The sequence below is a fragment of the Miniopterus natalensis genome, chromosome 2, assembly GCF_054644295.1.
Source record: "Miniopterus natalensis isolate mMinNat1 chromosome 2, mMinNat1.hap1, whole genome shotgun sequence".
Lineage (NCBI taxonomy): Eukaryota > Metazoa > Chordata > Mammalia > Chiroptera > Miniopteridae > Miniopterus > Miniopterus natalensis.
Genome location: NC_142082.1, coordinates 123,158,701 through 123,173,958, shown reverse-complemented (window position 1 = coordinate 123,173,958; position 15,258 = coordinate 123,158,701). Strand labels below are relative to the sequence as shown.

The following is a 15,258-nucleotide window of genomic DNA, read 5'->3' as shown; positions in this document are numbered from 1 at the left end:
AGATCAGTTAGACACTTAGAGGAGCAGGGTAACTGAGAGGTAGTAAGAATCTGAGTTAGTATCTTGGTAGAGAAAACATAAAACTGCCTTAGGTAGGATTAGCTACATTGTAGAGATGTTTAAATTTGAATAATTTCTAGTTCCATCCAACTCTAAAATTGCGTGGGTTTATAACTCCAATTTGTGACAAATTTTCATTGACTTTGAGATGGGCTTTTATGGGAGCAATAATTGTTAGATATGAGTTCTCTTGCAACATAGAAGTTTGAGCATTGCTTTTTGAATCTGCCCTGTTTTCACACTATAGATGATGAGATTCATCACAGGGGGGACGAGCAAGTATAAATTAGCAATGAGTGTGGACACACAGGGTGGAGCACATTTTCCTAATCTGTGAAGAAAAGACAGGGCTGATCAAAGGGATGTAGGAAATGGCCACAGCAGTGATATGAGAAACGCAGGCACTGAAGGCCTTTTTCCTCTCCACTGGGGATGCAATACTGAGAACAGAGCGAACGATCAAGACACAGGAAAGCAGGATAAAGACGGAGTCCACTCCAGCGGCAGAGATCATTGCAGTTAGTCCAAGTGCACTATTGACCTTTGTATCTGAACAAGAGAGCTTCGTCACTTCAGGGTGGAAGCAGTGGGAGTGATAGAGCACGTGGCCGCAGCAGAATGACAGACCCCTAAGAAGTAGGACTAGTGGTGTCAGGGTGACAGTCCCCCTGGTAATGACTGCCGAGCCAGCCTGTGCGATTCTTGCATGAGTTCGAATGGTGGTGCCTCTCAAGGGGTTAGAAATGGCCACAAAACGATCAGAGGCCACAGCCAGGAGCACCAAGGATTCCGTGCGAGTGAAGAGGTGAATGAGGAACATCTGCCGCAAGCAAGCATTGAAGTGCAAAATATTTTTTTTTTTAATGAAAGTTGCCTGATGCTAAGACTTCCTTTTGTAGGTGAGGAACTGGAGGCCCAGGGATGTGGGGTGACTTGTTCAAGGTCAGAGCAGTAGTCAGGCACAGAGCTGAGGGTGGAAATCAAGTCTCAACTTCTCGTCCAGTGTTCTTTGTCCTACCACATGCCATCTTCCACTTCTCTGCAACTAAGCTGGACAACTTCTTTTCAAGAGATGCTCAGTCATGACATACTATAACTATTGCAAAAATGTTTGACACAGATCAAAAGATCAGAAAATACAAATTTGTCTTTTGAACAATTGCTAAAGTATGATCTGGGTACTGGGTTCTGCCTTTCATGAGCTGAGTGACCGAATCTTTCTCTGTTGTAGTTTCTTCACTTTAAAATAGAGACAATGATGCTCAACAACTCAGCTTTCTATAAGTGAGCAGATAACATGGAACATTGCTATGATTATGGTTTTATCACTTTGATTGTACGAAAAACATTTACTATTCATGAGTTGTAAAGGCCTCCACTAAAACGAGTTGTCTCTTAACACTTTTGGAAAAACTGAAGGCAATAATCAAAGCAGTCACCATTCATATGGTACATAATTTGAATTAATTAAACCATGATCAAAGAACCCATGTTCTGTCTGCAAACCATGCTGTCAGAGTGTCGTGAGAACTAAGGATTGAGTCTCAAGAAATCATTGAACTGCCCTGGCCAATGTGGCTCAGTTGGTTAAGCGCCATCCTATGCACTGAGAGGCCGCTGGTTCAATTCCTGGTCAGGGCCAGTACCTGGCTTTCGAGCTTGATCCCCAGAATGAGGCCTGCAGGGGGCAGCTGATTAGTGTTTCTCCATCTCCCTTCCTCTCTTTCTAAAATAAATAAAAACATTAAAAAATGAAAATTAGAAAAGATTAAAAAAGAAAAGCCCAGACGGGAGTGGCTCAGTAGTTGAGCATCGACCTAGGATCCAGGAGATTAAGGTTTGATTCCCAGTCAGGGCACATGCCTGGGTTTCGGGCTCGATCCCCAGTTGGGGGTGTGCAGGAGGCAGCCGATCAGTGATGACTCATCATTGATGTTTTCTCTCTCTCTCTCTCTCTCCCTTCCTCTCTCTGAAATCAATAAAGATATATATAAAAAAAAAAAAAAAAAAAAGAAGGAAGGAAGGAAGGAAGGAAGGAAGGAAGGAAGGAAGGAAGGAAGGAAGGAAGGAAGGAAGGAAGGAAGAGAAAGAAAGAAAGAAAGAAAGAAAGAAAGAAAGAAAGAAAGAAAGAAAGAAAGAAAGAAAGAAAGAGAGAGAGAGAGAGAGAGAGAGAGAGAGAGAGAGAGAGAGAGAAAGAAAGAAAGAAAGAAAGAAAGAAAGAAAGAAAGAAAGAAAGAAAGAAAGAAAGAAAGAAAGAAAGAAAGAAAGAAAGAAAAGAAGCCATTGAACCATTCTGAATCTTACAAAGCCTAAGAAAGGCATACTGGAGAATTCACTGGGGCTGTCTTTTAAATGGTAAACAGCACAAGCACCAAGAACTTCACTTGGTCCTGAAATTCTCAGCTTCCCATTTAGGAGCTGCTTCTAAGTGTTGCAGCAGTCCCACTGCCTAATTAAAGTGCTTTTGCAGAACAGCTTCAAATCTGACAAGAATGAATAGTTGCCAAACGGGCCCTTTTCTTTGCTGGGCCTATAGTTAATTTGCATCCAACTAACAAGAATTGGTACTAAAAGCTAAAAGTGGGCCACCTGTTGACGACTGTTCTGTGATGCTCCAATGTGGACTGGCACTGTGGTGCGAGCTCAGATTATTCTATCAGTAAATTGGCCAAATGCTTGTTGGACAAAGTTATGTTACAAGGTAAGCAAAATGGTATTCAAATGAGCACTACTGTGCAATGGTTTCTAGTTGCTTTCCTGGTTGTGTAAAATATCCAGATTATGTCTGCATTTGCAGATCAAGAATTAAAAATAACCATGGGGTGACTGACTGGTGTTAGGAGATTTGTGCTCAGGTTATTGAGTATCTTTGCTGGACTAAACTTTAGGCCTCTGTTTCCTCATCTGGGAATGGATGGTGGGGCAGGGTTAAATTAGAATTTCTCAAGTACTTTTCCAGTTCTAACAGCTTTTTATTTTATGGGTAAAGGTAATAAGACCTAACAACTTTCTTTCTTTGGATTCTTTAAATTGCCCCATATATCAAAAGCCAATGGATTTTGAAACTATATTGAGTCTGTGGTCTATTACCCTTCAACAAAGCGTGTTAAGGAAGCTTAGTGCTTTGATTACTGCCTGGGTTAGTGATTCAGTAAGGACTAAATTGTGCTGAAAGAAACAAAGATCTGACTACTGTGGTTTAAAAGCACAAAGGTTTCTTCTTTGACATAAAAGAACTCTAGAGGTAGGAAATCCACAGCAGGTATTGTGGCATTATAAAGAAGTTTCCTTGTGTATGGCTGCTAAACTCAAGGTTATCTCCTAATTCAATAGGACTGCTAGGATGCCAACCATTACATCTACATTCCAAGAGCAGGGGGAAACAGACATAGGGGACTCATCCTTTGACTAGAAAATGTTGTTCTTTATCTGGGCACATTGCCACTCCAAATAAAACTGGGGTCCTATTACCAAGAAGAAAGGAGACCAACCAGCAGGCTCTGTCACAGTTATCTCAGTTGGATTCCTTGGCTGCACGTCACTTCCTCGGCCTAGCACAGCTTTCTCCCAAATGCAAGGCCTGGTGGGTGAGGGCAGGCAGATCTGAACCAGCTCCTCTATTTTCTAACACCCTGAAGCCAGGAGAGGAGACAAGAAGCACGTCTACTTGATTGAGGGTCTGAAGAACAGGTGAAAGGCAGCAAATTTATTCTATTGCAAATGCCACATGGGGAAATTGATATTTTTGAATTATTATAATAAAAATGTTTTCCAATTTTGCCTACAAAATAATTTCCACCTTCCAAAAGAATACCAACAACTGTTTTAAATGACTATATTATTGCTATGAATAAGTCCCACAGGTTAGCCATAGGAAGCAGAGGGGAGACATTCAAAGCTTTATTTAAAATTTAAAAAAAAATAATAGCTCACCCTTGAGCTTGGATTAGGTAAAACAGTCACTAGGAAAAAGGACCTCACTTTCTGAAGCTGTTTTTTATCTTTGCTGCTAAGAGCCCACACACTGCATTTCTCACTATGATATGGTTTTGTTTTAATAATCTTAGTTCACCTGACTAGTCAAAAATGCCTAAGATATATGTGGGTTTTAAGAAATTAGTAATAAAACTCAGTCAGAACCTAAGCATTTTGATGGCTGAAGTCAATTAAGGTTAGTGCTTCAGCTCAAACATTCTGGCTCTGGGTTCATATTTGCCACAGATCCCTGCTCCCCACCTGTGATGATTAATTTTATGTCAACATGGCTAGGCCTTGACGCTCAAATGTTTGCTAAAATACCAGTCTAGATGTCAAAATGAAGGTATTTTTTAGATGAGATTAATATTTAAACCAGTAAACTTTCAGGAAAGCAGATTACCCTCCATAATGTGGGTAAACCTCATCCAATCAGTTGAAAGTCTTAAGAAAAAAAAGACTGAGGTCACCTGAGGAAGAAAGAGTTCTGCCTCCAGACTGCCTTCAGGTTCATGCTTGCAACAACTCTGCCCGGGGTCTCCAGCCTGCCAGCTGGCAGCCTTCCTTGCAGACTTCGGGCTCGCCAGCTTCCATAATTGCAAGAATCAATTTCTTGATATCGCTCTATCTAGATTTAGACCTAGATCTATAATACATATACATCCTATTGGTCCTTTATCTTTGGAGAACCCTGACTGATAATATACCACACCAATCATTGGTTCATGGGTATTTGTGAACAAGCCCATTTTTGCTGCTTTTTATTTCTGTAATCGGTTTTTTTTTCAAAGCCAACTGATAAAGGCGGTGTGGTCTAGAGTGGCAAGGAGTACAAATTCTGGCATGACACTGCGTTGGAATCACAGTGCCAAGGTTACATCCCCTGGGTAAGCCTCTTGCCTCTGTGAGCCTTACTGTCCACATCCGTAAAATGGGTCATGATGCTGGTTTGAGGATTAAATGATAATGACAGTAATGATAATAAAAAAAACCCCTACTTTTTCAGAGCTCTCAGTATATGCCATGTGAACCCGGGTTCTCTTTTCCTTCCTACAAAGCCTTGGGAGGTAGACATGAGAAAACTGAGGTTCACAGAGTTGAAGGAGCTTGTCCAAGTTCACACAGCCGGCAAATGGTAAACACAGGATCATAACCGTCACCATGCTGCCTCCAAAACACATGCAAAGACTCCTTGTCTGCGCCCGGCCCAGGGCCAATGTTCAATATTAATGCCCTTCTGTTTTTCCCTCCCACTGCCTTCTGTCCGGTTACTCAGCTGTTTCTGCTAGCGTCAGAGCCAGTGAACGCAGCGAAGTGCGGTACCGTTCAGTTTAGGGCTCTGGCTCAATCAGGAATCTGCCCCGAGGCGAGTCACTCCACAAGCCGAGGCTGCCGATTGCACCGCAGCAGCCCGGGGGCCACCGTGTGCGCGGCTGCCAGCGGCCGGGAGGGGCGTGTGGCAACCAGGGGGACACGGCCACTGTCGATTCTGCTGAATTCATCCCCGGAGCCACTCACAAGCGGTGCGTTTGAGGGGACCCCTCTCTGCTTCCACTTTCCTGGGGTAATGGAAGGTGAAAAGGAAGAGTGGACGGTGGTTTGAATCCCCTCCAGGCGTGGTCCTGCCGGGGAGCAGGTGCCTTACTCATCTGGTCCTGCTGCTGTGGAAGCCACGGAAAGTGGCAGAACCACCCTGTCTCTTTTCCTTCTCTCCTGTCTTTGTAAACCACTAAAGAGATCTGTTCCATTAGCTCAGAGAGTGCATTTATGCATTTTAAGTGGTTCTTTGGCAAACCAGAGAGCTGTTAAATGACAGGCTACAGACATCATGTCTGCATCCATTCATCATAATAATAGGCGTCCTTACAAGGCCCATATCCCTGAATGTAACATCATCTCCTTGAAAATTCATTTCATGCAAGGATGCTGATGTTGGTACCAAGTTATTCTATAATTCTAGGGGAAGAGATTTTGAGAGTCTTCTGTGGTTGGCATAACACCTGTTATAACCATGCTTTGATTTTGATCAATTTAAATAACTTAAAGTTTGCGAATATTCTACAAAGACTGGTTTTATTCCAGCTGAACACTTCATGGCTTCCAGTATAAATGCCAATGCAGGAAACATTGTTTTTGTGATTAAGCTATTGCTTTAATACATATTTTTTAAAACAATTTAAAAATTGAGGACTTGTATTATGCATTTTCATGGTCTGATACAGTGAATAATGTTTGGTATTTGTTACAACTATATCTACAAGCACAGTGTATGACCTGGGTACAGACTCACAAATGTTGGGGCTTCACATCCTCTCCAGCATCCTGCCCCTCCATTCTTCCTGATGATGCCAACTCTTTCTTGGTCCATGACCATCATTCCTTATCATGCTTTACATGTGCTCTTTGGGTTACAATGACCCTCCTGTCCTTCATCCCCTCCTCCCCCTACACTTCACAACTTCCTGCTCATCCCTTGACACCTAGATCAAATCTCATCTCCCTCAGGAAACCTTCCTTGATTTTCCAACACTACTTCCTTGGGCCTTAATATTTATTTATTTCCTACAATTCTCCAAAGGGATATAACTCCAAATGTAGTTAACTCTAAACTCTCAACCTGACAATCCTGGAAGGCATGTGGAGTCCTGGAGTGAAATTCATACTTCTTGCAACAAGGAAGTTAGAGATGACTGTAGACAGTTTTATCCAATGCTTTGAGGATAAAACAATGTCTTCTAGTATTCTGCTTGTCCTTCCAGGGCCAGTATTTGGAAAGAGCTGGAAACAGAAAAAAAATTACCTTAGGTGCAATTATTCAGTGGTAACCTCTACTGATGTTTAGTGAATATATTTTTTGTTTTGTTTTGTTTTGAATGTATATGTCTATACACATTATGGTTTTCTCTGTTTCTGAGGCCACAGGACAACCACTCACCTCAACCAAGCTCATTAGGCCTTGCCTTTCTCTAATAAAGTTTTTATTGCTGTATAACATATATACAGAAAAGTTCACACACAAATCAAGTGTACAGTTTGATGAGTTTTACAAAATAAACACACCCATGTAACTAGCACCTGGATCAAAAAACAGTATTTTACCAATGTCCTAGAAGCCCCTCTTGGACCCCTCTCTTCACAGGCAATCATTATGCATACTTTTAACACTAGGTTATATTTTTCCCATTTTGGAACTTTATGTAAATGTAATCATCCAGTATGTGCTTTTTGTGTGTGTGTTGGGCTTCTTTCCCTCAATAGTAAGTTTGAGATTAATCCACATTGCTTCAGGTGGTTGTAAAAAGTTCATTCTCTGGTAGTAATAAATTTTATTAATGTCACATAATTTGTTAATCCAGTCTACTATTGATAGGCGTTTGGGTTCTTTCTAACTTCTGGCTATTATAGATATTGCTGCTGTGAAAATTTTGAATATTTTTTTTGGCATACATCTATATGCATTTCTGTTGAGTTTATACCAAGGAGTAGAATTGTTGAGTCAGAGAATACGTGTGTGTTAAGCTTTTAGTAGATTTGGCCAAATAGTTTTCCATAGTAGTTGTATCATTTTACATTCCCATTAGAGTTCCAATTGCTCCACATCCTCTCTAACACTTAATAATGCTTATGCTTTTAACGTTAACAACTCAGGTAAAATTTCATCATTGTGAATTTGCATTTCTCTGATGTCTTCTCTTACATCTATTGAACATGATTATTTTCTTTTGTGATGTGACTGTCCAAATCTTTTGCTCATTTTTCTATTGGATTATCTGCCTTTTAGTAGTTATTTACTAGTCATTTGAAGGATGTAAATATAGCAAATATCTTCTCCCACTCTGTGACCTGCCTTTTCACTCTCTTAATGGTGGCTTTTAATAAACCAAAATTCATAATTTTGATAAAACTGAATTTATCCATTTTTTTTATGGTTAATATTTTTGTGTCATTTTTACAAACTCTTAGCTCTCCCCAATGAGATGATGATAGTCTATGTTTTCTTCTAAATCTCTAATGATTTACCTTTCATATTTATATCTACAACCTAACACAAGTGATTTTTATATATGATGTGAGGTAGGAGTTGACATTCATTATTTCCACATCAATATTTAGTTGACCAGACCATTTACTGAGAAATTTATTCTTTCTTCCCTGAACTCAGAGTCATAGCTTTATAAATCAATGATCTTACTTGTGTGTGGATTAGGGCCTTGTCTTTAAAAGTCCACTTCAAGTGGATTTTAGACCCACTTAACAGAAGGGCATCTGCCTGAGCCTTCCCAAAACATTTGGTCAGAGCAAGGAATTTGGTCCCTAAATCTGTTTCCTTCACTGTGCTCTGATAATATTTGATAATATAGAATCACTTCCCATAATCTCTGAAATTCAAGATACTAAGATTGTCAGTTTAACTAACCAGAAAGCAACTGAACTGGCACTTAGTAACATCTCAAGAAATAAATTATTATTATCACTATAATAACTAATTTGTTTCTCCATCATTCTAAAGTCATCTCAGTGTTCTAGAAATAAGGCCACTGTCCTAGGCCTATTCCATTCAAATTGACCTAGACTTGTTTTAGACTTATAACAAGATAAGTAGTTGTGGGCTTCCCTGAGATTTTTGGTCCCTAGAAGTATGCATTGAATCCATACCCATAAAACACTAAATTTCTACATTCCATATTTTGTAATGGTCAATCTGACTTTTGGTTGAGGATGAAACTGAGGGTATCTACTAGAGTGAATCATATGGCGGGTTATTTTGCATACATAAGGGTGCCCAGGATTCAGGGAATAATTCGCTTCTCTCATGGAAAGTGCTCCAGATTTGGGGCTCTCTCAAAGCCAGTGGATGCCACCATACCAGCCTTGGCTCAAGCAATGGAAATGAAGAACATGTCCCATTTTCTCCAACTGGAATTAAAATGTAATTCTTTTACAAATAAAGCACAAGACTAACCCAACAAATTATTTTAAGCATGAGAAGGGGTTGGCCTCCTGAAAAAATTCTAAATTGGGTGTGTTGAATATATTTTCTTGGGCCAGAAAGTATAGACCTATGAATTTGATAAATCAGATCTGTTTCTAAAAGGATAGATGAATATAATTCTAATAAAAATAGCTAGATTTTATTAACCATCTCTCATATATGCCAGGCACTGGTATGCGTGTGTGTATATATAACTATTATATTTAAATAAACTGCTTTATATAAACGTATCATACAGTCCTCAGGAGAACCCTAAGTGGTAGGTCTTACTATCCCCATTTTACAGTTGAGAAACAAAGGCGGATCTTTAGTTCCATATAACCAGTGCTGGAATGGAGCTAGTCAGTAACTTGGCCAGAAGAGGATTTTTCAAAGTAAGGTTCTTAAGAATGACAAGACAGTAAGAACCTGAGGGTCCACTTTATAAGAGTGGTTCTTTCCCTGAAACTGGGTGGGAAGGGTTTAATCTATCCAATCAATACGGAATGAAACACATCTCCATGAGGGAAACAGTCCATGTTAGTAGAAGCCTATAAAGGAGCCCAGTGCTAGATCTGAGGAGGGAAGGCAGGGTGTGTTTGTATGGTCGGGGCATCCTTCAAGGATTCCGATCTCCCAGATTGGCATCCAACCCTCCTCTGGAGCCATGGGCAAAAGATCCTACTAACTCAGCCTAAATTCCTGGCATGAGAACTTTTTTAGAATGTTGGAGAGACTCATGTCCTATGAGCAGATAGTAAGGGAGTTTTCTATTACCCCCTAGAAATCCACTCCTCTGAGTAGGCCTCAATGATCAGATATAGGATATAAATTTTTTTTTTTTTTAATTTTTTTTTTTTTAAATATATCTTTATTGATTTCAGAGAGAGGAAGGGAGAGGGAGAGAGAGAGAGAAACATCAATGATGAGAGAGTCATTGATCAGCTGCAGCCCACAACCTGGGCATGTGCCCTGACCGGGAATCGAACCCTGATCGCCTGGATCCTAGGTCGATGCTCAACCACTGAGCCACGCCCAGCTGGGCAGGATATAAAATTTAAGCTAAACTTGAAGCAAGGGGATGAGTGTTCCTCTTTTTAAAACTCTGTGAGACTGCCCTCAGTCCACACCCCTCAGCTTCTACTAGCCCTCAGAACAAGAAAGAGAGATGAGACTAGTCACAGACCAGAAGACTCCTCCTCTCAACCTGCCAAGAAGGAAAGGGAAATGTAACATCCTTGGAAGAATGATGAATGCCAGCTAGTTTCAAGTGGTGTCAGACAGTGGCTGCAGATTCTTTACTTTGGAACATTCTGTAAGGATTTATTAAGAAGTTTGTCAACACCTCTCCAGTATCAGGCTTGAAGAGTGTCAACCTAGAGAAGCCCTTCCACGGTTGAACTTCTCCTTGGCATAGTTCCCCCCAAATTCCTCATCTAAGGAATAGATGGTAAGGAAGATTAAGAAGCAACACTGTTCTAGCAAGTATAATATTCTGTCTATAGACTGGGGCTTGTTCCCCTGAAGAGAGTTAACTGAGCCCACCTAGGCTTCCACAGTGAGGTTGTCTGCAGTACTATTTTAACAGGTCTGAGGAATAATCTGATGAAGTAATCTAAGAGGCTGATGCATAGAAAACTGGTGGAGAAAAAATACCTTTAATCCTTCCATGTTCATAAAGCAAACTCTCTCCACTATATCTGCCTGACTTCCAACTTTCTGGTCACTGCAAATACAAGTGAGGAAGTGGGAATGAGGTAATGGGCATGAGAAGCAGTGGGGTGGAGAGAGAGGGAGAGGAAGAGGGAGATAGACGCAAATGGGTGAAACTCCAAATAAAAGATAGATTAGATCGTCAAATAATGTTTAAATTTATCAATTAATTTAAAAATAAGCACATTAATAAATTAAAAATAAATTATGGGAGAGATAATATCTATTTTAAAATTCTATTTGAAATGGGATATAGAAAAACTGAAAGCAGTAAGACACAAAAGAGTTAAGACTGGAGCTAAATTCTCCAAATTAAGATTAGGAGTTGATAAAAATAGAACAAAATAAATATTTAAAAATTTTTAAAAGACCAAGGGTTAGTGAAATAAGAGATTAAAGTTTTGAAATGGAAAGCTATAAAATTAAGATGGACCTAAAGCCCAAATGATTAACAGAAAAAAATGAAGGTAAATGTTTTAAGAAGTGGAAGAAAGCTAAATAAACAAACAAACAAACAAACAAATAAAAAGGTTACTCATAAAAACAAAAACTCCAAATAACAGCAACCTGACCAGCCAGACCAGTGAAAGGAAAGTACGATGAGGAAGTTCTTTGCGTGGTCAGGCTTTCCTCATAAAAGAATTCTCTTAAGGACCATGCTTGGTGGCAGGGTTTTGGTTTGGTTACATATTTATCTATGCTTACCTCCATTCATTCCACACAAATTTATCATGCTAAAACCTGGGAATTCAATGGTATGAGCCAAACAGAGAAATTTGCTACCATGAAGTGTACAGTCTAGTGGCAATAGATTGTGGTGGGAGAGAACACAGGTATTAAATAAATGATCACACAGGCAAATCAATAATTACAGAGTAATGCAGAAAAAGCCCGGGTGCTATGGGGATACATGAACTGGCCATTGATTGTAAGTATATAGGGGTGGGGGATGTGGAGTACAGGCTATGGACCTCAGGGAAGTCTTTTCTACCGAGATATTTGTCCTGAGACCTGGAGGATATGTAGGGGTGGAGGTGGTCAATGTATGTCCAGACGCTGAAACAGGAATGTTTGGTGCATTTGAGGAACTAAAAGAAGGTTGTGGCCGGAGCAGACAGACCTAGCAAGGGAGAAGTGTTAGATGTGGTTGGAGAGGATAGTGGCGCCATATTAAGAAGTTTGGTCTTTATCTTAGGAGCGATGGAAAACCGTTTGCTTGTTTCCTTTATGATACTTAAAATAATAAAAGTGTTTCATCCATTTGTCTGTTAACTTTTTTTTTTTAAATGAGTGGTGAGTCCCCTTCCTTTAGGTCAGGGACCATGTCTGTCTTGTATATCATTGTATTCCTAGTGCCCACACAGTGGAGAATCAGTAAATATTTTGAAAGAATTAACAGTGAATAATTTAGGTAGGGCCCCAACAGAAGTCCAGATCTTCTCCCAAATCTGTGCTTCTGCCAGGATGCCTTATTACTGCCTCAGCAGTTTGCTTTGAGTCCCATCTGCTCATGAATATGGTAGATGCTAGCTCTCTCCCTCAATGCTTTTGCTACACTTAACATCTCAGCTTTGGAAGCATTAGTTATTTCTGAAAGTTTTGAGAATTGCTAATGAGCTGTGCTGCCTTCCATGATGGTAGATGGATGTCATTGCTGGCTACTGGTGACAAATCGTACAAGTGGAGGAAGAAGTTTATCACTGTACATCCATGCGCCCTGGCATTCTTTTCCTGAAGAACTAACCCAAGCAGTGTCAGACTGCGTTCCCACCAACAATTCTCACAATTGTTGTGAAACCTTATAAACATTTGGTTTCTTATTAAGTTTCTCCCGAATACAATGACACACCTAGGGCATTTGACACTTGGACCTGATCAGTTTTGTGTGTTTTTTTAAAAACCCTGTTGTATTAGATAAGGTTATTTCTAGTAATAGTTATGTAATAGCCAGGAATATTAACTCTTTTCTTGAGTTTTTTCTTTAGGTTTAAAACAAACCATAATTTTTTTAAAATGAATAAATTTCCATTTTAAAAATACTACTTTAAATTCCATAAACTATTTCATGCATGAACTAAAATTCGCACTTAACAAAAATATCACACCTTGCATTTTGCACTCTCCGTCACTATTTAAAATTTACATACAAATTGGCAACTCAGAGTGGTCACAGAGAATGTTAGAACTGAAGTAAGGCAAATTCGGTTTCTTTGTTTTTAAAGCTCCCACCTATGATGGTTTATTTCAAAGTTACTTGTTTAAACGAGGACACATGTAGTACCAAAGACGTCAGAGACACAGACTGCACCTGAAGTGAGTTCAACTGTTTCTCAGCGTTAGGGATGTATTCTCACAAGACCCTGTGGCTGAATCGGTGCTGGGGTGGGGGGGGTGGGGGACGACACCCATGTGGTGGGAGGGAGGGAGGAGGGAAGGGTGGAGAGAGGCAGCCACTGCATAACCATAAGTTCTCCAAATTAAAATACAATGTTTATTACAGGATAAGAACAAAACCTAATGCGAAGCTTATATAAATTTACTTAAACTCCACACTAACCACAGCTACTATTTAAACCTAACCTACAAAATATTTTGTTCAGGGAAGAGCATTTTCTCGTTTGGTATTGCTTAGAATTGCCAGTACATGGTAACAAAAAGCAGACCAGCCTTCTGAATTTACTATTGGAATGCTAATTCTCTTTAAATGCCCTGCTGAAAATGTACCCCTTCCCCACGCACGCCTAAGGAAGACTGCTCCTGCTCCTGCTCCTGCTCCTGCTCCTGCTCCTGCTCCTGCCCCTGCTCCAGCTCCAGCTCCTGCTCCTGCCCCTGCCCCTGCTCCAGCTCCAGCTCCTGCTCCAGCTCCAGCTCCAGCTCCAGCTCCAGCTCCAGCTCCTGCTCCTGCCCCTGCCCCTGCTCCAGCCCCAGCTCCAGCTCCAGCTCCTGCTCCTGCCCCTGCCCCTGCCCCTGCCCCTGCTCCAGCTCCAGCTCCAGCTCCAGCTCCTGCTCCTGCCCCTGCCCCTGCTCCAGCTCCAGCTCCAGCTCCAGCTCCTGCTCCTGCTCCTGCCCCTGCTCCAGCTCCAGCTCCAGCTCCTGCTCCTGCTCCTGCCCCTGCTCCAGCTCCAGCTCCAGCTCCAGCTCCTGCTCCTGCTCCTGCCCCTGCTCCAGCTCCAGCTCCAGCTCCTGCTCCTGCTCCTGCCCCTGCTCCAGCTCCAGCTCCTGCTCCAGCTCCTGCTCCTGCTCCAGCTCCAGCTACAGCTCCTGCCCCTGCTCCAGCTCCTGCTCCTGCCCCTGCTCCAGCTCCAGCTCCTGCTCCTGCCCCTGCTCCAGCTCCAGCTCCTGCTCCAGCTCCTGCTCCTGCTCCAGCTCCAGCTCCTGCTCCTGCCCCTGCCCCTGCTCCTGCCCCTGCTCCAGCTCCTGCTCCTGCCCCTGCTCCAGCTCCTGCTCCTGCCCCTGCTCCAGCTCCTGCCCCTGCTCCAGCTCCTGCTCCTGCTCCAGCTCCAGCTCCAGCTCCTGCCCCTGCTCCAGCTCCTGCTCCTGCCCCTGCTCCAGCTCCTGCTCCTGCCCCTGCTCCAGCTCCAGCTCCTGCCCCTGCTCCAGCTCCTGCTCCTGCTCCAGCTCCAGCTCCTGCTCCTGCCCCTGCTCCAGCTCCAGCTCCTGCTCCTGCCCCTGCTCCAGCTCCAGCTCCTTCTCCTGCTCCTGCTCCTGCTCCTGCCCCTGCTCCATCTCCAGCTCCAGCTCCTTCTCCTGCTCCTGCTCCTGCCCCTGCTCCTGCTCCAGCTCCTGCCCCTGCTCCTGCTCCTGCTCCTGCTTCAGCTCCTGCCCCTGCTCCAGCTCCTGCCCCTGCTCCTGCCCCTGCTTCAGCTCCAGCTCCTGCTCCTGCTCCTGCCCCTGCTCCAGCTCCTGCTCCTGCCCCTGCTCCAGCTCCAGCTCCTGCCCCTGCTCCAGCTCCTGCTCCTGCTCCTGCCCCTGCTCCAGCTCCTGCTCCTGCTCCAGCTCCAGCTCCTGCTCCTGCCCCTGCTCCAGCTCCAGCTCCTGCTCCTGCCCCTGCTCCAGCTCCAGCTCCTTCTCCTGCTCCTGCTCCTGCTCCTGCTCCTGCCCCTGCTCCATCTCCAGCTCCAGCTCCTTCTCCTGCTCCTGCTCCTGCTCCTGCCCCTGCTCCTGCTCCTGCTCCTGCTCCTGCTTCAGCTCCTGCCCCTGCTCCAGCTCCTGCCCCTGCTCCTGCCCCTGCTTCAGCTCCAGCTCCAGCTCCTGCTCCTGCCCCTGCTCCAGCTCCGGCTCCTTCTCCTGCTCCTGCTCCTGCTCCTGCTCCTGCCCCTGCTCCATCTCCAGCTCCAGCTCCTTCTCCTGCTCCTGCTCCTGCTCCTGCCCCTGCTCCAGCTCCAGCTCCTGCCCCTGCTCCTGCTCCTGCTCCTGCTTCAGCTCCTGCCCCTGCTCCAGCTCCTGCCCCTGCTCCTGCCCCTGCTTCAGCTCCAGCTCCAGCTCCTGCTCCTGCCCCTGCTCCAGCTCCGGCTCCTTCTCCTGCTCCTGCTCCTGCT

At 43.3% G+C, this 15,258-nt stretch overlaps 1 protein-coding gene across 1 annotated transcript; it reads right to left on the bottom strand.

The window, feature by feature from the left end:
• Positions 1-234: 234 nt before the first annotated feature.
• On the bottom strand, positions 235-5,198 carry LOC107526850 (olfactory receptor OR51C1-like). The gene is given in 3 exon segments (XM_016199454.2): positions 235-408; positions 410-940; positions 5,034-5,198. Coding segments are annotated over 3 exon segments (870 nt in total).
• Between the last annotated feature and the right edge of the window lie 10,060 nt (positions 5,199-15,258).